A 23364-nucleotide genomic window follows, 5' to 3' on the forward strand; every position below is an offset into this window, starting at 1 on the left:
ACATGTTCTTGGAGACCTATGGAAGTTCAAGCAGCTAATATCCGCAACATGAGTGAAGTGCGGCCATTAAAGTGAAATCCATATGTCGCAAAGCACAAGCCTGCCCTCTAGTGGGGGGAAAATGTTTCGCAAACCATGGGGCGTTTAAAGAGTAAAAATGTCTCTTTCGAAAATAATAATGTGTAAAAAATTTTTAAAAGGATTCAAAATGATTACAAATGACTCAGATAGAAAAGAGATCTTTATTTTATATTAGATTTACAGAACAAAAAGTATGCAGGTAGATCGTTTCCATAGCATTCCGGGATCAGGAAAACATTTCCCCACCCAGATTAATAAAAGGAATGTATTTACAAGGAGTGAATTGAATTGACTTTGCTTTAACCCATCATCAACCCCAACCCACCCCCCACACACACACAACCATCATTATTACCATCATCAAACAACTAACATCTTAAATGAAATGCTTGTTTTGTGAAATAACATCACATGACATGAGTAGGGAGTATACCATTTTGTCTTGTTGCATCTAACTGTGATGACATACAGAAAAGCAGAGTAATTAGTAGGGCAATAGCAAGAAAGATCCACAAGATAATGATAATTTCCAAGATTATACAACATATGTAAAAATTAGGAAAAGACTACATGACACACCTTTTCTTTTTATAATAGCTGCTGCTAGGTGAGTAGATGAGAAACCTCTGCTCATGCATTTTCAGCAGTGGTAAATCAGGACAAAGACAAGTTTTTTTTTTCCAATAGTGTGCATTTAAATCTCCAGCAGCATGAGTATTTTATAATACAGTATATATGTGTATATATTTAAGACTGTATCCTTTAAATGCAAATGATCTCGGAAGACGACTTGGCAGATCGCGGACTTGTGTTCACAAGTGACTTTGATTTGTGTCTTCACTTGTTTACGCTGCTCTAACAGTCACTTTTGCTTCCAGCATAAAGCCTGGTCCATGTCTTAGCTGTAGAGAACAATAAGAAACAACACAAAACATGAGTGAAGAATAAGCACAACAAATCTGTTGGTGGTACACTTCAGAATGGAAAGTGGGAAGATTAAAATATAGTTGTTCAGGATGTTGTTTCCTCCATCACATCAACAAATCTAACCTGTACTACACATCTAATTTCACCTCTCTGCTTTCAGACTGTCAGAGCGGCACAAACTGACAAGTAAACGCTTCCTCTCACCTGTCTCTATGGCTTCGACTTCATTGTTCTTCCACATGTCTGCAACGTCATTTGCTAGGGGATCATCAGGGTTGGGTGCACTTAGTAAGGCCTGGATTGACAGCAGCACTGTGCGAATCTGCAGAGCCGGAGACCATTTATCTAATAAAAACAAAGCAAAACATTGAACAGAGCAAACATTTCAACAGGGACATTGAGGGGAGAAAGAGAGAATGAATTATGTATGACCAAGCGCCGCACTCGCTTACCCTTCAGGATGTCTAAACATATTCTTCCCAACTTGTCCACATTGGGGTGATAGATTTTGGTCATGAAGCGTACTTTAGGAGCTGCCATGGGATATTCCTCCGGTAGAAAGAGTTCAAGCTTAAACGTGCCTCCCTCAAAAGGTGAGTCCTGAGGTCCTGCGATGACCACATGAAAGTAGCGAGCGTTCCCTTCATCTGGCTCTGCATTGATGCCCGGGACAGGCTCATCAAACAAGCGACGGGTCTCCTGGTTTCAGAAAACATAAATATATAAGTAGTTAAAAAAATTGCGCTTTGACTGTTAATGACGTCAAATGAGCTCAGAGGTTGCAAACTGTGTCAACACAGAGGTACAGAACGAGTAGTGTTTGCTTATTTCAAAGCAACAAGCCGACTCAGACATGCCAGGAGATGCAATTCTTGAAATGAAATGGTAACTAGTTGCTGGTAAGGGTGCATTCAAATTGTTTGAACAGTCCCCCCTTTGGTTAGGATTGTTCCTCACTGAGTGACCTGATAGTGGCTGCCTGATGAGAGATCTGAATGTTGGATCTTTCTAGAATGTTCTCTGAACGGAAAGCACTGTGCTTAAATGTGTCCCAGTCTCATTTATGACTCACCCTGGCACCTACATGAAAAGAGGGGAACCACCCTATTGCCACATCTTGCTCCAACAATAGCAGACATCACGAGAGCATGCAGGACATTCTTTACATCTATTCATCCATGACAAATATTGTTTAGCTCTCTTGTAAGTCATCAGCTAGTAAGACACCCGTAAGTCTTCAGAAGCAATATTTACCCTCAGGCTAGTTTAGGAAGAGTCTGCCTCTCCCTTTTGTCTTCTCTGCTGCTTCAGAAGGATGTCTCATTTTGCTACATTTTGAATAAGTGCAAAAAAATTGGTAAACAAGTATCATCCTGACAGTGGCAGCACTACGGGGCATAAATGCTCATAGAACAATACACAAAACATGCAGTCTTAGTACGCCAAGTGTGAAAAATATCCTTGCAAATACCTGCAATTCGTGTTTTATCTCTCTTACACTGTTCTATGTCCTTAAAAGTGCATTGTCATCTGTTTAATTCCTTCCTTAGTGAAAAGCTGTGACGTATTGATTTAGGAAAGACCAAACACAAGTCTATTATTCATGATCTTACTGGCACAAAGCATATGCACCTTCACAAGATGCCTTCCCTATACCTGCAAACCGTTTGTGTCATTGTGATTCTAACCACAGAGCACAAGCAGGAGGTGGGATGGGATCACTGCTTTGCTTTCATCTATTAACGCTGACAGGTTGGGCTGCAGTGGTGACTCAGTGCTGAGTCTCCAAAGCGCCAGTGCAGTTTGTAACTGGCTGTTATAGTCTGACCGCCGCCGCAGTAAGACTAGCTCCCAGCTCACGGTGACACCTACAGAAACCCACACCTTTACAATGAAAGAGGAGCAGGCATCTGATCCGGCTTGTGTGGAATGCATGTAGCACAGTGGCAGGCTAAGCAACATACCTGGGGAATTAAAACGGCCTTGAACACACAAAAAACTTTCAAGCCCATTGTATGCAAGAAATGATACAAAATGTCCTCCATAAGCTGGTCTTGTTAGGTGCACATCAAAGCTCTTGTATTTGACCCTCCTGGATGTAACAGGGAGTGAGATTCCTGAAATGTTTTAGATAACCCACAGACAAAACCATGCAGTGCAAACACAGACGGGAGAGAGGCTCCCAGTGCCCTGTCACACACTCACGGGGCTCAAAGGCTTGGGCCACCGAGTACTATTCCCAGGCCCTCCCAACTTTTCTCATTATGCCAATCTGTGGCCTGCTTAATCATCCACCTGTGAACAATCTCCCAGCCAGCACTCACTGTACTGTAATTGTTCTCAAGGGCAAAAGAAGTACAAGTTGTTGATTGTTGATGTTGATTTGTTCTAACAGTTCAGCCTGTTTGCAGATTGCAGCACTGCCCAAAGGACTCATCATCCCTTAGTCAATGGTGTGTGTACAGCAAATGTTACTTTATGAAGATCAGTGGCACAGAAAGTGAAGTTTCAAGTATCCACATTGATGTTAGTAGGCTACTGTAGAAAGTGGTGCTCTGTTAGCAGTGATACTGTGCAATTATTAACCGACAGGGGTCTGGTTTAGGGGTGGGGTGACGTGTCGACGTAAACCAACTACGTAAATACGTCGGTTTGCAAAATCGTGCGCCGACGCATCATAATGACGTAAGATGGCTAAGCCAGGTGGAAGCATGCACGCAACCGGAGAACAAGCTGCGGCGAAAAAAAGTCGCCCACGGTGTAAAGTTAAATCATCGCGGAGCGCGTTGTCAAGGCGGCAGCACTTTGTGTCCCGCGAGCTCTTTGCCGGCTGACGTGCAGCTAGCGAGCGCAGCGCAACCTCACCTGCGCCCCCCCCTCAGACCGTCTGCAGCAGTGCAAACTGACCTACGTTTTGTTGTTGAATTCAGATTGCGCTAGATCACTTTTACTTGAATTGAATAAGCAATATATTGGATTGCAAAACGGAGATTATCAGTCAAAAGGTGGCTATTTGTGGAATAATGCATCGCAAAATCTTTGTTACATTTGTTTGTTTCCACGAGAAGACGATTGAAGAAAATATTGAAATATTAATGAGATAAATTGGATATTTATTGCGTAATAAATATAATCTATAGATTAATCGACAAATCGAAAACAAATCTGTAGATTAATCGTTGAAAATATAATTGTTAGGTGCAGCCCTAGTCTGGTACACACAAAATCGAACCATAAGCATTACCTGAACCTTAATTCTCAACTAACAATAACGCTAAGATGAAAGCTCTGGCCCAAGTCAGACAGAGATCATCATCCAAGTCTGCACATTGGAATGTATACAGTGCATCTTAATGATCCATAATTCACTTTGAAGCTGGGGGAAAGGGGGGTGTCCCTGGGACAGGGAATCAAACTGTATGTTGCTCAGGAAACTTGATCCAAAAAAGGGAAACTATAAGCCAGTAATATCCCTCATTTTGCAAGCTTCTCTCAGGGACTGAGGGGAGCGATCTCCTGCTGCTGACCAGAGGAAACCCAGCACACAGGAAGAGACACGGGGTCATGGTGCTGAATCACTGGACCACACATAGACCAGGAGATGCAGGCATAGAATGGTGTGTGGAAATCTAAATGGTTCAAGCAATGTAGAATAAAATAATTCTAACAAAATTGATTGATGACTTTTTGACTATTATCTATTTGACCAATGGTGTCATTTGTTTTACATGATGTCAAGTCTCAATTTGTAACTTCAAGAACAGTAAACACGGATTTGTTTTGTTTTTTTGAATTTTATGCATACCTACAGACTTTTTTCCAATACGACCAACGTTTAGTAAATCCCACAAAGTTGGGCAATTTGTCACATTTGACACGTAGAGAAAGAACAAATCCATTGATTAGCATTATGCTATGTGTCCTGCACTTTCCTATAGATACAAACTCTGCTTCATTTGTAGCAGACTATAAGATGTGTTTATACATTTTCTGTATATAATGCTAGGATGCACTGTAGCATAAAGAACGCAGGCGGAAAGACAGCATTAACGCAAACACTCTTTAAATCTGTCATCATTTGTGCCGGCCTGACTGACTTTGGGCCTCAAGGAAGAAACGATGCACTGGTCGGACATCGCAATGTCACAATTTCTTGACTTCACATAGGAACGCATTTTATGAATTGCTAGTATAAGTATGTGGCGCTGTAATTACGCTAAAGCCTCTTAAATATTTCATCTTCGGTTACTTTGTGTCCTCACAGCGCCCCGCATGTATGTATACTTCCGCATCATCCTCTCATGGGGCGGCGTAACGCACCAGTTACTGCAAAATAGCAATACATGAAAAATACAGCTGTTTCTGCATTGCTGCGTGTTATTACTGATACAAACGCTTGTTTCCTTATTATATAAATCTGTTTATACGTGAAATAAATGTCACTCCACCTTAAATCCACATATGCGTAGCTTTAACGATCGGGCTAGTTTGCTAGCTACCATTCATACAATAACCTTAGCAGGCTAACACACTAGCATAGTTAGCCAGTCACTCGGGTAGCATCATAACCTAAACAGCTACAACGGCGCATCACTCTTATGATTACAGTGATGTGAATATATTACGTTTACCCGCCATTTATCAATAACGTTTCTGTATTTTAAACAGCCTTTCACAAAAAAGGTCCAAAACTGAGCGCACCGGCTCAGCTTTTGAGGTTCAAAGTGTGACTGTGACAGACTGTGTGAGTGTGAGGGTGTGTGTCATGTTTTACGCAGCACACATCAGTCATTCCTGATGCTGTGTTGTGTAAAGTGTGAAATAATTACCTTAATGATCCTGCGGGGCAAACTTGCCATCTTAGCTACGGGAACAACCGTGCCTCAGCGCCTGCTCCGGGTGGCATTGACACACACACGTACGTACAAATTCACATACACACACTGGTTCCGGAGTTTCTACGTCACGAACGTCTTGATTTTTAACCGACAGCTTGAGAGCAAAACACAAACGTATCTTGGATTAATATCCAAAAAGGTTCAATTTATTTAATTATGGAATCTGCACATTAGAATCCGTTCCGTTCTCCCACTAGAATCCATTGTAGTGCGAAGTGTGAATACAGAAGTGTACATTGAAAATGGAGGTGGTTGTGTGTGGTGCTTCGCCACAATTAGGTAGACGTGATGAGAAACGATTAAGTAATTACTGTAATGATAAAGCACAGTATTGTACTTGTGGGAAATGTGTGTGTCCCAGATAGAAGATTCCATTGACCGGGTATCTAAACTCGGCCTACCGCATGGTTGTTATCGACCAGAATTGATGTAAATCCTTGGCCACTGTGGCAGTGGCGCTGTTGTTGGGATCGTTAGGAATTTTCATGACCGAGTCAAAGTATTAATAATTTATCAGTACTTACTTATCAGACACCAGGCCCGTCAGTACAACTGTATTGTAACTTACTATTGCAATACATGGAAATTAAATTAATGTAACAAAATGATCGTCTATAGTAGAATGTAATAAATGAAGCAGGTTTTTGTTTGAAGAAAAGGATGATGCATTGGCCGGGAATCGAACCCGGGCCTCCCGCGTGGCAGGCGAGAATTCTACCACTGAACCACCAATGCTTATGAAGTAATTGTGTCTAAGTTTGCTTTTTGACGACGCATGCTTACATGTACTTATATTCAGTTCTCAGGTTTTAATGCGAGAAAAATTCAGCTAATTCACTACACCAGACACACAAAAGACATCACAAAACGTGATAGAAAATAACCCACTCCTGACAGCTACGTTGTATTTTTAATGAATCATTTAGGTTTGAACTGCTGTCTAGCCATGTTTATAAATTTGATGGTTGATTGTGACATTTGCTTCTACTTTTAATCATTACACTTTTTGTGTATATGTGCTTGTGTAAGAGCCCTACAAACAGATGAAAAGGCGTTCTTGTTGTTACCATATGTTTTCTGTCTCTGTATATTTATGTTGTTTATTAATTTAGTAGACATCCAGGACGCTATTTCTGCTGGTCTTTATAGATACCAAAAATATATGACATACATTAATATACAAAAATGATTTTACAAAATATCTGCAGGTGTCTAGTGTTTTATCTTCAACTATAATGTGCACAGATTTGTATAAAAGAGAGATTGAGTGCACAAACATGCTAACTGACACACTGAGCTGTCACTTTACCCTCCAAAAACACATTGTTCAATACTGGCATTATATTGCACATATAGAGGATTGTGTGGTTTTGAAAGGTTTTTGCAAGGCAGCATATGACTGGCAAAAACTTGACTGTGCATTTTTCCCACATTTGCACCTTTCCTGGATCTGTTTATTCTAACTCGATTGGGGAGCAAAAGCACAGCTGAAGTTGTGTCCCACGTCTAATCCACCTGTCTCAGTCAAAACAAATCATGAATTAGACTTAACACTTCCACAGGCTAGTAAGGGTCAGTGGTGCAGCTGCATTTTTCACGTTTTGGTGGGGGTGGGGGGTGTCGGAGCTCCTCCTCCTCCGGCCTGGCAGTTCTTTCTGGACAAAAGCCATGTCTCTGGGGTCAGGTCTGGTAGATGGACGAAGCAGCATAGCAAACTAACAGGAACTTTTTTGAAAAGCTGATGAGGGAGAAGAAGACCAGTATGCAATTTCTGCCCCAACATAAAGGTAGGTTTAGTACAGACATTTATCCAAACAGGAGGACATTTACTTGTTATTTTTGTTCACAAAATAAAATAGAGATGAACGGGAATCTGCTAATAACTATCTTACTGCATTTTAGTGTGATTTTACATGTTTGCCACATAAAAGTACATAACTCCTACTGGTAAACAGTATACTAACAAACCATACACTATTTTAGATGTCCATACTTTATCTCAACCCATGGATTAGTTCAACCAGCTATCATTAATTCCGTTGCTTTACCTAATGAGTTACCTAGTTTAACAGTGCATATCTATCTTAAGTGTTTCATGAAATATGTATATTACAGCCATCAGGTAAAAAATGAAATAAATACAACATATTTGTTGGCTTTACAGGTGCAGGCTTCCTGCTTATGTACTAATTACTAATATATCAACAATATATGTTGTGAGCATGGATATCTACTTATGAACATGCGCCCAAGTCTTCGAAATGATGTTTTTTAATTCCTTTTCAATATTTTTGCTAAAAAGCGAGCAGTCCCTGAACACCCCTTTTATGCATAAAGGTAATGCAAGAATCTCAGGAATGTAAACAAATTAAAGCCTTGGCAAATGAAAGGACCAAACAAATGATCACAAATGTATTATCCTTATCATGACCTCTGCAGTTTGTCTACACCTTAATGGATTTCATGTACTTCATGTGTTTCATTTTATACCTTAGTGGGCATTTGCATTATTTACTCAGTTACTCAGTGAACTTCCTAACCAATAGTAAGGTCACACCATCTCACCAACCCTCCAACCTTTTCCATTGTTGAAATACACAGGAACAGATGAACCAGCACCTAATTTAGCCCCTTCTCTCAGTGCACAGAAAGAACAGACAATATCAGCTGAATTAGAGGGGCTGTTGCGTCCATGGAGAGTTAGAGTTGATGGGCAAAATCTATCTTGACAGGGCTCAGACAGGCTTTCTTATCAATATATGATATTTCATGCAGCGATGATTCAATCTAACAGAGTTTTGGCATGCACTTCTATTGGAGTAGTTTCTTTTGTACTCCTAATAACACATTCTTCATCTTTCCTCTTTACCCTTCTCTAACATTCTCTGAAATCTCACTCATCTCTAAAATCAATATCTCTGTTTTTCTTCTTTAGCCCAGTGGAGAACATACTGCTATCTGGCATGTTTATGCATCATGAGCTCCTCCTTGGGCCCAGTTTTGCCACTTCATGCCCCTCCAGTGACAACAAGTCTCCACTCTGCTTTCTCTGCCACGCGAACCAACAGTGTATTGGGTGGCAAGCAGAGGGCGGTGACTTTCAACAGGCTGCTGGTCAACATTGGAGGGGATTTCAATCCAGACACCGGCTACTTCCGCTGCCGCATCCCAGGGGCTTACTACTTCTCTTACTCTGTGGGGAAATTTCCACAGAAAATGCTGTCAGTTATTCTGGTTAAGAACGGGGAGGAAGTGCAGGCTATAGCGTATGATGACTACCGCAAGAAAGGAAGGAAAGTTCAAAGTCAAAGCCTAATGATCACTGTGAAAGCAATGGACACCGTATGGCTGCTTTTACAGCAAAACCCTCAGTATGCTTTGTACAGCAATGCTGGCACTTACATCACTTTCTCTGGTTACCTAGTCTATCCTGACACCACTACAACCTATTCTGCCAGCAACCACCTGTCCCTGTCAGCACTCTCCTTCCCGAACTGCCCCCCTGATCACCACTACAGCAGGGACAGAGGTCAACCACGGTCTGCCTTCTCGGTGGCACGGACATCCACAGTCCTGGGACAAAGCAGCAAGAAACAGGATAAGCCACCTCTGACCTTTGACGTGGAGTATGTCAACATCGGGGGCCACTTCAACAAAACTGCTGGCTTGTTTACCTGTCGCTTCCCAGGGGCGTACTACTTTGCCTTTACTGTGGGGAAGCATCCTCGCAGGGCTGTGTCTGTGAAGCTGATGACCGGGACGGGTGTGGTTCAGGCCATGGTGTTTGATGAGGACACGTCGAAGAGGCGGGAGATGCAGAGTCAGAGCTTGCTGCTGTCACTCCACGAGGGTGACACAGTGTGGCTGTATAGTCAGCAGGATGAGCGCTATGCTGTGTACAGCAACCAGGGCAGATACACCACCTTCTCTGGTTTCCTGCTATATCCTGACCCAGAGCCTTTCACAGTTCCAACCAACCAGGACAGAACTCACCTCTGAACTTCTTTACCCCCCATGGTGTGACCCCTGTGTTTAGAAAATTGAAAAATTAAACTCCATCATTTGTGAATTAAAAAGAAACAAAAAAGAAAAGAAAAGAAATAAAACTCCTTGACTATGTCGTCAATATACTGCTTTCTTTTACAGCTTTATTTGTAATTTCCAAAACGTGTTGCCAAATACTTCCACTAGATGGTGCCAGAATACAGCTACTCTGACGTTTATGAACTGTTGCCAATGCGAAGCCAGTCTGCATGCAAAAGTGCAATTACTGTACCTAAGAACGAATTATAAATTTGTGTTTTTTGGTTGATTAATATACATTTTTTGGTTCACATATTTAAATATAAAGTTTGCAGTTCAAATTGTGCGATGTTTCAAAGTATTGTAATCTGACCTTTAAGTCGATTTTTAAACATTTTTTTTTTCTCCAAAGATTCGTTTTTGTTATCTTGATCACTAAGTTGTATGGGTACTACTGTGTGTAAATGATGTATAGTTTACCTCGTGTAAAGTCTCAGTTATGAATAAAAATAGATTTAGAGATTCAACATGGTTGTGGAATTAGTGATAGTTACACATATGTAATCTTCATATTGTAAAATATTGTATGTTGAGTGTCTACTTCAGCTTAATCTCAATAAATTCATGCAATTTAAAATTGTTCTCCCTCCTCTCTGTCAGGCAGACCTGACAACATAAATAATGCTTGTGATCCTTTTAGCTGTATTGTGCCTTCTGGCTCACTAGCAAGGCTTAACTAAATGGAAGACCATAATTAACACCTGTGCTTTGCCTGCCATGACAATCAATTTGTCTGCTGTGACTAATAGCCCACTGTATTTATTATATGTTGTGCTGGGTGAGAGCCTGCATTAAAAATCCACTGTCATTGAAATTTATGTTGATTCTTCTGAAATACACATTGTGCATTGTATAATTCAGTCATTGAGGTCTTAATACTGGAAATCACAACGGGTTACAATGATACCAAACAACACCACAGCAGCTACAAATACTGGAACTAAAACTGCTGCAGAACTGATATTAGCCCACCAGCAAACCAGCAGCTTTAATGCAGCAGTTTGTATTAGATTGTCCGGTGAGCGGCGTTGTTAAGAAGGACAGATACTGTCCCTTCGTACCTGCCGTACCTCAGTCCTGCGTGCAAGAACATGAGACACGATTGACGCATGAGGTAGCGATTGAGGTCCCCTTCTGGTAAATGCCGGTGGCATTTTTCAGGCTTTCCCCCATATCAGGTTCCATCAGTAGGAGACGCTGTGCAGACATGTTTCTCACAGATCGCACATGGATTCCTATCAAAATGTAGTGAGGATTTCAGCTAATTCTAAAAGAGTGAAGATTTAAAAACATGGAGGAAAACATTTAAGGAAAGTTAATCTGAGGCAACTAAGGTTAACTAAGAACTAAGAAGATGTTACACCAGGGTCCAGTCCAGTTGCCTAAGATTAACTTTCCTTATATACAATGACAAGAACCTTCACAGACAAATTAAAAAACATTTTGATTATTTGAAAAACAATGATCATCATCTCTATTTTTATTTTTTGTCAAAGTGGCATTATCATCATGTAATCATGTAACTGAGGATGAAGATTTGAAATGAGGTGCAGCATTTCCCCTCAATGATTCCTTAGCCTAGACAAAAATAAAAGCAAACATGGAGGATTTCTGTGAAGGCTTACTTACTGTAACAAAGGTTCTCTACAGGAGCGCTGTTCATGCTGGATTCCATAAAGAATGACTGGAATATACATGTTCATCACTATAGTATGAATAACAATTTTCAGAGGATAATGTTTATAGCAAATCAATGAATGATGCAAAAACACAGGTAGTTATGTTATTGTGTGTGGAGTGATACCCTAGTAACTGAAACTAAAACAGGATTAAATATGATATCTAGAAGAAATGATTATGGCATAAATGCACTTTTCTCTTTGGTTGTTGCAGGATATGAAATGGATGAGATTTTTCACCATAGTAATACCTTTTAATGTAGTCATATATGTTATAAAACATCTAGTTTCTTTATAGTTTAGTTGCAATGAGTCAGTATTTTAGCACTATTATGAGGAATAAAGCCCCTCATTATCCAGATGTGCAGTAGATGTCTGGGTCTCGTCTGAATGGCTCTCAGATGAGTGGAAAAAAGCTTCAACTTCCATCTATTTCTACACTTTTGTCATCTGGTTTTGAGATAAAAAAAAGTTAATCAAGACATTATTAAACTCTTACATTTCAGCCTCACAGCTTTAAAGTTCTTAAGACCACCAGTTGCGTTGTATAGTTTCCATTGTTTGTGTCTGTCTGACTGTTCAAGCAGGGGCCTTTCGACACGGTTTTCATCATCGTGAAAACAACATTACCGGACTTTAACCTTTGTTCTTTTAACATGTTGCCACCGCTGTTAGTGAGCTGTAAGTGTTTAGATGGGAAAATGGACATGATCATGCCAGACTGGGAAAAAACGACAAGTAGAATAAACAGGAACAATATTCATAATAATTATTCTTAACCAACCAACAAGTCAATACATGACCAAAGCTTTGTCACTGTTATGGAGCTCAGGCAACATCAAGGCAAACAGGTTGTGCAGGGATTTCACAGGCTTTACACTCAGGGCTTGTATCATTTCAAAGCCTTACACAATTCAATATAAATATCCACTGTGCTGACAATGTTCATGTTATCATCCTTAAAACATCCAGCCCTTCTTTCTCCTCTGCCGGTATGTCACTGCACGTCCCAGATCTCACAGAGCAGCGGGGTAAACTTGTGGTCACTGGTTCGCCAGGATGTGAGCATTTCTGCATGGTAGTGATTGAGTGTTCTCAGCTCGGTCAGGCGTCCCAGGAGACGGGCAAAGTACTGCGGCTCCTGTGGATGCTGCAGGGCACAGAACTTCCTCAGCAAATCCAGCATGGGCTCCTGGAGTCGCTCAACAGCCAGCTGATCCTTCACATAAGGGCGATCTAGAGAGGGAGTGGATGCACCAGGCAGGCGGTCAGAGACAACACAGCTGATGTACTCATATAACAAAAAGGGGTCTGGATCATTGGCAACACTGGCTCACCTGGTGTGAGGATGGTTATGGCAGTGAGCAGGGCCTGCTCCTCCTGCATCATTTGGAGGTCACCGATGCGTTTGTAAAAGTTGAACATGGGTGTGATGAATTCCTCTGATATACCTGCACAGATTTGAAAGACAATCGTAAACATGAATATTACCCATATCAGACAGTGTTACATATGTTTATATCTAAACTTTTCTAATATCATCATGCGCAAACAATGCAAGTCACTTTGATCTGTGTAGTGCTTTGACTGATTTTATTAACTGATACAAACACTGAGTACAATACTGGGTCCGGATTTGAAACAGCTGCACTAAATAATGACTTATGTTTCAGCCTTTAAATGTTCTTTGAAGAAAGTCTGCAGTAAGGAAACACATACATACATATGACTGTCACATATAGTACATCCACTGAGTTAAAGGTCAAATGTTTAGGTATCAAAGAGGTGTTAATTCAACTCTATAGTGCTTTTTGAGGTTGTAGTTTGATGATGCTGTTAAAGGTGATTGCATCCGATTCTACTGCTGTCACGAAAAAGGGGTCACAGTGCACACTGATTGCGTAATGTCTTAGAAGTATCAACCATAGGAACAGAAAATATTACAATTTGGGTTGATCCTACAAGTATGAAACATATAACTTTCGAAGCTTAATCTTTAGATCAAGATATAATATTAAGTGTGGGGTGAATATTAGAAATGGCCTCTTGCATGGTTACAGTCGGTCTGCTGCTGCAAGTTGGCAACAATTTCCACTTTCAACTCTTGAAACTAGTGCAAGGGTGCTTGTCTACTCGAGCATCATCAAGCATTCAGAAATGCCAGCGGGGCTCAGAGGGAGAAAAGTGAACAATAGCTCTCTTGATGTTTTGATAAGGAACAATGGTCTCTTCAGACAGCTTTGCTCCCTGTTTGCCCAGACTGGCCTTTAGTGTGAATATCTCTCATCCCTACCATTCACACTGGAGCTGCGCCATGGGACCCGTTGACACACACACACTGCTGCCATCACTGTCACTGTCTGTCTAACTGTCCAGGCTGGCTTGACATGATGACACCTCAAATACATATAAATGACTCTTTAAGCTGCTAAGTAGTAAACTAAAGGTGGCAAAAACAAACAGCAGAAACCTCTAGAGTGCGTGTGTGTAGTATTAAAGTAAATTAAACCCAAAGCCTTGGAAGTGAGCAGTACACTGTTTGATCTCTGTCCTCGCACACCCAAACAGGGTGAAACTGTACCCAGTGGGGGTATGTTTGCATGTGTAACCTACACCAAGGCAGGGATCAACAGATCAGCACACATCTTCCCGCTGCATCAGACAGATCAGGTAGGTAAATAATTAATCGTGGACCTAGACGTGGCTGCTCAGCCAAGACAAATGTTATATAATTTGGTGTGTAACAGGAAAAAAAAGGAATAAAAGGGAAAAGGACTAATGATCTGAGGAAAGTCAGGAATCAGGAGTAAATAAGATAAAAACATTTGTTTTATCTATCTATTTATTTATCCCGAGGGAAATATCTGCTATAAATATATGCTAGACACTAACACTTGGGTACTGTGATATTATTTGGATTGATATATTTGAGTAATTATGATGGATTTTCTTTTAAGGCAACGTTATTTTTACAGATACAGTTTGTGTAATTAGGCCACATGCATTCTTTAGAATTTCAGGAAGCTTAAAGCAATAGTTTGGAACTTAACACATATACTCTTATTTGCTGCATCTTAACAGTGTCCCTTCCCTGTCAGAAGAATAAACCAACACAAGAAAAGTTTTAAATATGGCAGAACTACTATAAAGACTGAACTGCGCTATGGTGCCATATTCATTCACCTATACACCGCCTTAGGTGAATGAATATGGCACCATATTTCCTACTGCAAAAATTAAATGCACTTTAGGCCCTAAGGTACATTTACTTTTTGCAGCAGGTAGGGTTGTGGTATAGGGGTTCACTTCTTGTGACAGGGGAAGGAATTTATAGGTCAAAGTTGGAGGATCAATTACACTGGTAAGCTGCAGCAAACATGTTTAAAGTCTATTTGTAAAATTCCAAAATGTCATTTTGACTTCTGATTACTCGCTGTTGACTCACCACTTTTGCGTATTCTCTCTTCCAGAACGTCCGTGTGGCCATTGGGCATCTTTCTGGTGAAAACCTGAGCTGAACGCAGGAACATGGCTTCTACAGCTGAACCCTTCAGCAGAGCGATCTGATCTTCATGATCCAGACACAGGAAGCCTGCCAGAAGCAACACAGTTCCACCACAACAATATCATAGGAATGTTACATCTTTATGAATCTATGATCTATTCTGAGATTTCCTGGCTGGGAAACAATACCTGGAATATTTTTAGTAAACTCCACCAGAACTTGAACATGACTTGTTGCCATTTCTGTCAATAGGAGGAAGTTTTCCTCTTCGCTGTACTGCTCTTGTAGCTGCAGGGAAAACAAGAGTGCACAACATTGAAACATGATGGAAGAACAGGTGAAGCTGCACAAACACATAGGAACATTTGTATATTATTGCTCTTACTCTCACTTACTTTTTGGTGGCCTGGATGTCTCATCAGTTGGATCTTTTAATTGTGATAATACAGTTTGACATGACATTGATTGATGACATTGTAAAGTAACATACCAGTTTTTTAGCCATGTCTTGAGGAATACGATGTCTGTTGTAAGCATCTAAAATGACTCTCATCAGCTCCCGCTGCTCCTGAGTGATTTCAATTTTTTCCTGGATAAAAAAAATGTACGAGTGGTTCAGTTCTTAAATTGTGATTAGTACAGTAAGAAGAAATCTATCAGATTTCTATGTATGATATGTGATGAGCTCACTTCGCACAGGTGATGAGTACCTTTGTATGTCTGGTGGTTGAGGTGACCTGTTTGTGGTCCGTGGTGTCCATCCCCTCTGTCTCGTCAGCGGTGGACTGTCCTGGGGAGGCCTTGGTGTTCTTCCTCAGCCGTTTAGATTTACATTGGATCTCTGTGAGCAGACCTGTGAAGCACGATGAAGGCTTCAGTTCTTATGTTCAACACCTCACAGCTCTTTAATTCCACATTTATGATGCCCTAATATCACACATAAATGTAATATTGCTAATGATGTGCACGACACTAGTGGTGAAATTTGAAATTGTACTATGATTCATACTCCCACAGTGCATGTTCACATTCTTTTGTAATTGAGCCATTGTATACATTTTCTGCTACAACAGCCAATTCCCTCATAATGATGAATAGATTTTCATCTTACTGTTTTTGTCATTGTCATATATGCCAGTGTTAATGCAGGAATGGAACAAATTAATTTCCATCGTTAACATTTCCACGTAAAATTTTCTCCCCCTAGGCTATGCAAAACTTCAGATAGCAGTATGTTGGATATAAGGGGATGAGTTCAAAGATGTTTTTCTTTCACATTAAGACGAAAAGCTACTTTCAGAAAGACAAAGTCGTTGTCCGTTCAAGCGCAGACAGTCACTGTTGAACCACGCACGCTGGGTCATGAATGTCTGCCACCTTGCAATATTTATCACAACTTTCCTGCACTATTAATGAGCAACAGGAGTCCAATCAGTCCTCCTGTTCTTTTCAACTGACAGCCTTTAATAGACCTGATAAGTAATGTTCTCCAGAGGCTCAGACCTTCAGGAAAGACACAATGACTAAATGTTCACATTTAAAAGTAAGCATTTTTTTTATGATATGGTTATTTGAGTCCTTTTAAGACAGACCTCTATTGTGTGATGTGTGACATACATCTCGTTCACTCTGTACTTTGTTGTTAAAAGATCATACTATCATCCACTCAAGCTGAGCAGGGACCAGCGGTGATACTTACATTCTGCCAGCATGCCCATCTCCTTGCACTTTCTTAGTCGGCACTCTTGGCATTTCCTGCGCATGTACATGTCCATCTCACAGTTTCCTCCACTTTTACATTTGTACACAGCATTCTTTGTTATGCTCCGCCTGAAGAAACCTGGACATGGTTGGCAAAACATAAAAGTATCATGAGCCTGGTGCAGAACACGATAAAGCGAAGAGATTGCATAGTTTACCACACATTTGTAGGATAATTAGGAATAAATGAAATTGGCTGCTTCAGATTTTAATCGTTGGTTTAATAATGTAGCAGAGAAAATCCTACAAGCTCAGCTGGCAGGCAAAATATAGTAACATACACACACACACACACACACACACACACACACACACACACACACAAACCTGCCTATGTACAGAATAACTTTGGAACAGTTATTAGACATTCTGACATAGAACATTAAGCACAATGACATGCATTAGCGTAACCAAGCTCAGGTTCCCCCTGCATTGTACAGCAGAAAGCTGAGAGGGAACCTAATCTGGCAGCCGTACCAGGTAGAAGCCAGGTAGAAGCCAGGTAGGTCTTAGTCTATTCTCAGTCAAATGGCAGCCCAGGCCAGCTGCTGAACTCTTGGCATTGTCCAGGCATCCAGTGTGGAATTACACGCAAATGCATTCACGCAGTGCTTTGGCAAGAATCACAGCAAATCCACACAGCATCATAAAAACACTGGGTGGAGCTGCTTTAAGCAAGTGGCTGCTTTTACATTGAGAGAGGTAGTAAAGGTTGCTCTTCACATTGCAAGAACAACATATAGTATATGTAACCTTTGTTCTCCTTAAGTCAAAGTCAATTTCCTCATCAGGTCAAGAAGTTCCACTCAGCCCAGACTGTGACGTACGGAAATACTGCACATTTATGCATTCACTGCTGTGTATGCCAGGGTTAACACACAGAGACACGCAGCTCGCTCCCTCCTATTTACACCGACAGGTGATTTAGACTTTACAGTTCACCTAAGCTGCTTGTCGGTGGAAGGAAACTGGCTTTACTCAATTCAAACCAGTTTAATAGTTTCTTTTCAGTTTTTTAAACCAGAACAATAAATTTCCAGTGTGCAGAACTGTCAGTCAGTCATGTTGATCTTCAGTTTGCTAACATGGTTTAATAAAAAATGTGTCCTCCCCAGCTGCTTTTGTTACAGCCGTATAGATTTCTACATCCCAGCCTGAATGTTTTCTGGGTCAAATGTCATTCTGCACCAGCTCAGGCTTCCACTGTGTACTTTACACAGGGTAGAGCAGAACCTGTGTCGCCCATTAGATTCTGCACGTTGCCATTTAAATGGAGAAGTCTCCTTTATAAACCATAATCTTGGCTAATATTTATGAATGGTTGCGCTAATTAATTTCTTCAAATAACTTTGATTACTATAGATCAAATATTACAGTTGCAATATTAAACCAAGTCTGGTCTCACCTTTACATCCCTCACAGGTGAGAGCGTTGTAGTGATATCCAGACGCTTTGTCTCCACACACCACACACAGCTCCTCCCCTTTGACCCTTCCTGCTTGTGACATGTGCCGCGTCCTCTTGCACACAGCAGGCACCACGGCGGACACCTCCTCCATCTCAGCATCGTAACTGACCTCCAGGGGTCCTTTCCTCAGTTCATACATCCCTGCGTGTGTGTACCACTCGTCACTGTTATACTGAGGGTAGTAGTTCTGACTGGAGTAGTATGACGGGGAAGACATGCTTGGTTCCATGGGTGGGTACTGCATGCTGGGATAGCTATTAAAGGGTAAGATGTCAGGGTCTTGGAAAAGAGGACTGCCTTGATCTGCCAGAATATCTAACATAAGAGAAAATTGGAAAAAGGTTATAAAACTGTGTTGGAACAGAAAAAGTTTGAATTCTATTAAACTTGAGTCTTAATATTATAATATATTAATTTCAATATATTAATTGACATTTTTGCAGTGTTGCTTTACATTTACAAGTGATCATTGTAGTTAACACCTTGAAAATACCTTGAATGGGCACAGATGAGGCGAAGGTTAAGCAACTACATGTTAATGCTCTTCACTCTGTTCTTACATAAATAGTCAAGACTTCACATTTAATAGCTTTGTTTAATGTTGAAATAAGCAATTCCCCCAAGGGAATTTGAGGCATAATAAGAGATTTAAGGGAGTCTCGGTTTTTAGTAAGAGGCAATGTAAGTGAGGTTTTATTCTGTCAATCATATCTTGTAGTAAAAGCATTTTGTATGTTGTGACACAAAATGACTCAAAAGGCTTCACAAACCCCTAGGTATGATGAGTTATACAAATAAGCTGTCATTGAGCAGAGACCTCAGAAGTGGAATGGTGTCAATGGAGCCTCACAAACAAGTTTCCCTATTGTAAAGCAGTCAAATTAGAAAAGAATTATGATGTCTCTGCTCCCCTTTCAGAAGCTTTTTGGCCACAGAAGAGATAATGGGTCCACAGTGAACCGTAACATACTACACATACTATAAACCCATAAATGATTAACAACTTATTTGAGCACACTGTCTGTGTTAGAATGACATGTAACTCTACACTAAACAAGTTGGCCAATTAAACCTGATACAGAAATGTTAAAGGCAAGCACAGTGTGTCATCGTTGCTGAATTCCAAACTAAATATGATATGTTTACCGTGTTATATGATATGTACTTCTTATGAGTACTTTTTCAAGTCCTTGCGTAGCTGTAAAGAAGCATCCTGTGACATTCATCACTGTCAAAGAAAGCTGACACGCTGCAGACCAGCGCAATATCTGTAAAGTACAGAATGTAACACCGACCTCCTGAAGACTTGGTCTGGACCATGGCCATCTCTGACCTCACACACAGTCTGTTTGGAGACTGTGTGTAATGTCTCCGATCCCGATTGTCCCACTGTGGAAGTCCCTTTGGCTCTAACTAATCATCTTCCCTTTAGTTGCTTTCTTTTTAGATGTAAGAAGAGCACAACACACTCTGAACCACTTGGCTCAGCCACCACCTGCTTGAGAAATGCCATTGGGAGCAAAGGTTGTCATAGCTACTCATTAACCTGACGGTCCCATTACTTCGCAGGTAGCAAGCTTCTAATGTATAAAGTTGTCAATTCTGGACAGTGGACTACTGTGTGATGTGTTGGAGCATGTGAGCATGTAACGCCATCATCAGTGAACTCAATGCACTGCTTCAGGTGAGGCAGACGTACCAAACAGGTGGGCACTCTCTGAAATGGAGAATCCATCATTGGGTGGGATTTGCAGTGGTCCCACCACATTGATGTCGGGGCCCACCCACTCATTCATTCAGGACGATCGTCAGGCACCAGATCAGGAAACACTGCTCCCACTCAACGCCACAACAAAGACTTCGCTCAGTTCTGTAAGAGGCAGAAGAAGCAGGTATCAATTAGTAAGCAGTTAATTTATTGAACTGCTGCCTCAAAGACTTAAGGCAAATAAAAAACTATCAAAATGTCTTCTTCAGATTTGTTGTGCTCTTCAATGACTCTCGATAGTTTGACCATTTTTGTTTTTTTACACCACAAATTTAGGTACAAAAAGCTTTGCCATATAGGCGACCAAAAAGGACTAAAAACTACTGATTGCCTTTGATTTCATGACTCATGTTGTGGTGGTCCCTGCGCTCCCTCAGTGATTCTCAGTCAGTATTATCCTCTGAAAGACCTACAGGGAAGTAATTAAACATCAGGTAGTGGGTCTCTACTTCAACACGTTTGACAGATCTCCTCTCCTACACAGGGATGAGATGTAACTGCTGTGTGTTCGTGTGTGTGTGTGTGTGTTGTGTATGTGTGTGTGTGTGTGTGTGTGTGTGTGTGTGTGTGTGTGTGTGTGTGTGTGTGTGTGTGTGTGTGTGTGTGTGTGTGTGTGTGTGTGTGTGTTAGGTATTCATTACAATATTTACACTATATATATACACTATTGTGAACCATCGACTTGATATTAAAGTCGAGGTATTTTTTTAGGATAAAGGTAAAGTTAGGGAATATAATGTCTTCAGGAACAGGCAAGCGTGTGTGTAGATATGTGTGTTCTCAATAAATTGTAACATTTAATATAAATTATTGATTGATTTTTGTTGTGATTCTCTAACAACCCTTTACAAAACATTTACAAGGCTTCACTCTTACTCAATGCAGTAAAATGTAGTCTTTTGTGACGTGGAGTCAACTTAACAGCAGCTCATAAATCACAGTATTCTGCCTTTCTGGGGTCCAGGCCATAACACGTTCACATGTGAAACATTATTTCGTCTGTCACTTTTTTAATTAACCCGGTGTAATTTCCCCTGGGCTTTAAACGCAACCTACAAAGAGTCACAAACCTCCACAACCCACACTGCAGCCTTACCTCACTCTCTGCAGATCAGACATAACGGCTCACCACAAAGGCACAGGAGGTCGTCGATCACCATCGAATATGAAATACATTCACACTAAATCTCAGAGTTCTTACTTGGTCTCGCTGAGTAGATTTGGTCGCTTAAATTCCGGCCCGGTTGCAGTAACAGTCTTCAGTTGCGTTCCTGATATCCACGTTGTGAACCAGAGCACCATCAATATCTGCTGATGAACGTGAAGCTGCTTGTGTCAGGGCTCCAGCGAGAGCATGTGTTACCAGTTGAGGTCAGGGAGAAAGGGATGGTAGTTATTAATTAATCTGTCCATTCCTGTCTATGAACATCCCCCACCCCACCCCTCCTTTCGCATCCCGCCACCGCCTCCACCACCTCCCAAAAATCCTTCTTTATCTCAAGAGGCTGCCATATGAATCCCACACACACACACCAACATTACACACAGTGCACATACATCTACTCATTAGTATGACCCAAGCAATTGGTATGAGTACAAGCAAACACAACTATCAGAATAATAGTTTATGTTCTCTATCTTCGAATAGTAACAGTGCGTCACGGTATTTGAGCATGATGTACTGTATGCCATCTAATCAGCTAAGCAGCTATGCCGCTCCAGACAGTTTATGTGTTTACAAGTACAAGAAGACAGGAAACCTCTAAAAGTAGACTGTGTGGCAATCATTGTCATCTGTCCTTGAACTGATCAAACCCACAACGCTAGAATGTCTTCAAATCTACAAAAGATAAGTTTACAGTGGCAACATAAGGGTTTAGCTTTCCAAACGTGTGAAATTGAAGGACGGTGCACATTGGAAATCAAATCAATGGCTCCTGTCTTTATAATCCCTAATGCATCCAAAAATAATAGTTTAATCATTGATGGGTTGTTGCTCCATCCAAAGAGGCCCTTCTGTGTCAACAGACAGACTCTCCGGAATAAACAGAACCTTTGCCATTGGTTGCTGGCTGTTTGTGGACTATCTGCTCTGTCTGAGAGCATGTGAGGAATGAGCTGGCAGTGAAGGCCAACTGGAACGGGATGGACACGGCTCCAGCTAACATAAAACACACACACTCGTGGCTCTCATGGATTACTCTGAGGCGATGATGTGGATTAAGGGTAACACACAGTAGAGTGTTCCTGAAGTTCATTCAAAGCATTTGAAATACAACTACAAACTCTTTGTGATAAAGTTATTAGGTGTTGGATTTGGTTGATACTTTTCACCTCCGTGTTCTGTTACTCCTTCCAGACAGTCTATTGTGAGCAATGTGCAGATGAAATTACAAAAACACAAGATGGGTAGTGACATAATCTCCCACACGTTCTCACACTCTGTGAGTAAGGACAACAACAAAGTCCATAACCTTGAAACTGGTCATCAGCACACGTGCTCGAGAATAATCAATCCAACTTTTCATAGAAAACCAAATACGCACAAAACAAAATGTAAAAAGCTCTCGCCTGCTAATTTAAATATCAGCTCTATTTCACAAAGTCTTTCTGTCACAATAACAAGTGGCAGGAGTTTAGAAAAGCCCATCTGACACAGTAAGCGACATCTCGTCCAGTAATTATCCCCCAAAGTGAAAATGAAACAGCAGCAGATAAAGACAGATAAGACAAAGGATGTTTACCAGAGAATGATGGGAAACAGAGCTGCCTTTGGAATATTTAAAAATGCAGACCTCTAATTTGAGTCCCCTAACATAAACAGACAGTGTTAAGACTTATTTTTAAAATATAAACAGTGTGTGTGTGTGTGTGTGTGTGTGTGTGTGTGTGTGTGTGTGTGTGTGTGTGTGTGTGTGTGTGCAGATGTGTTGGAGTATTATTCAGCACATTTGTATAATTACAATTTGGCATTTCGAAATGCAAAGGAAACGACTAACCAAATGGCTACACAAGAATGCGTTCCAGTATAAAGTATAAATAGACGAGAGAAAAAAGAGGAGCTGATGTATGACGTCTGATGTGTTACTCAATAAATCCAGAACAGTAGTTTTTCAGGGAGTTTTATGTTTCTTAACTATCTATTATACAGAGCAGATTTATAAGAAACTGGCCTGTGTGTTCAAGTAAAGTGC

At 40.8% G+C, this 23364-nt stretch overlaps 3 protein-coding genes and 1 non-coding gene across 6 annotated transcripts; 1 reads left to right on the forward strand and 3 right to left on the reverse strand.

The window, feature by feature from the left end:
- Positions 1-223: 223 nt before the first annotated feature.
- On the reverse strand, positions 224-5989 carry ube2na (ubiquitin-conjugating enzyme E2Na). The gene is made up of 4 exons (XM_076141884.1): positions 5838-5989; positions 1461-1707; positions 1213-1353; positions 224-983 (listed from the first exon to the last, which is right to left on the reverse strand). Exons 1-4 carry the CDS (start codon positions 5865-5867, stop codon positions 937-939), a joined length of 465 nt encoding a protein of 154 aa, XP_075997999.1. The 5' UTR covers positions 5868-5989; the 3' UTR covers positions 224-936.
- A 581-nt stretch (positions 5990-6570) lies between these two features.
- Positions 6571-6641, reverse strand: trnag-gcc (transfer RNA glycine (anticodon GCC)). The gene has a single exon. It is a non-coding gene; the product is annotated as a tRNA-Gly (tRNA).
- A 2151-nt stretch (positions 6642-8792) lies between these two features.
- On the forward strand, positions 8793-10270 carry c1qtnf13 (C1q and TNF related 13). Its single transcript, XM_076142224.1, has one exon. The coding sequence runs from the start codon at positions 8883-8885 to the stop codon at positions 9903-9905; it is 1023 nt and encodes a 340-aa protein (XP_075998339.1). The 5' UTR covers positions 8793-8882; the 3' UTR covers positions 9906-10270.
- Positions 10271-12422: 2152 nt separating this feature from the next.
- nr1h4 (nuclear receptor subfamily 1, group H, member 4) lies at positions 12423-21574 on the reverse strand. 3 transcript variants are annotated; one of them, XM_076142220.1, is made up of 10 exons: positions 21372-21574; positions 20102-20272; positions 18340-18717; positions 16873-17013; positions 15884-16026; positions 15664-15762; positions 15362-15461; positions 15114-15260; positions 13006-13119; positions 12423-12904 (listed from the first exon to the last, which is right to left on the reverse strand). In XM_076142220.1, exons 2-10 carry the CDS (start codon positions 20196-20198, stop codon positions 12666-12668), a joined length of 1458 nt encoding a protein of 485 aa, XP_075998335.1. In that variant the 5' UTR covers positions 20199-20272; positions 21372-21574; the 3' UTR covers positions 12423-12665. The 3 variants fall into 3 exon arrangements, with proteins under 3 accessions (XP_075998335.1, XP_075998337.1, XP_075998336.1); XM_076142222.1 differs by lacking the exon at positions 21372-21574 and adding an exon at positions 19698-19897 and having other exon boundaries at positions 20102-20178; XM_076142221.1 differs by lacking the exon at positions 21372-21574 and having other exon boundaries at positions 19698-20194.
- Between the last annotated feature and the right edge of the window lie 1790 nt (positions 21575-23364).

Source organism: Genypterus blacodes, unplaced genomic scaffold, assembly GCF_046128005.1.
Source record: "Genypterus blacodes isolate CSIRO-AG114 ecotype Tasmania unplaced genomic scaffold, CSIRO-AGI_Gbla_v1 ptg000021l_1, whole genome shotgun sequence".
Taxonomy (NCBI): domain Eukaryota; kingdom Metazoa; phylum Chordata; class Actinopteri; order Ophidiiformes; family Ophidiidae; genus Genypterus; species Genypterus blacodes.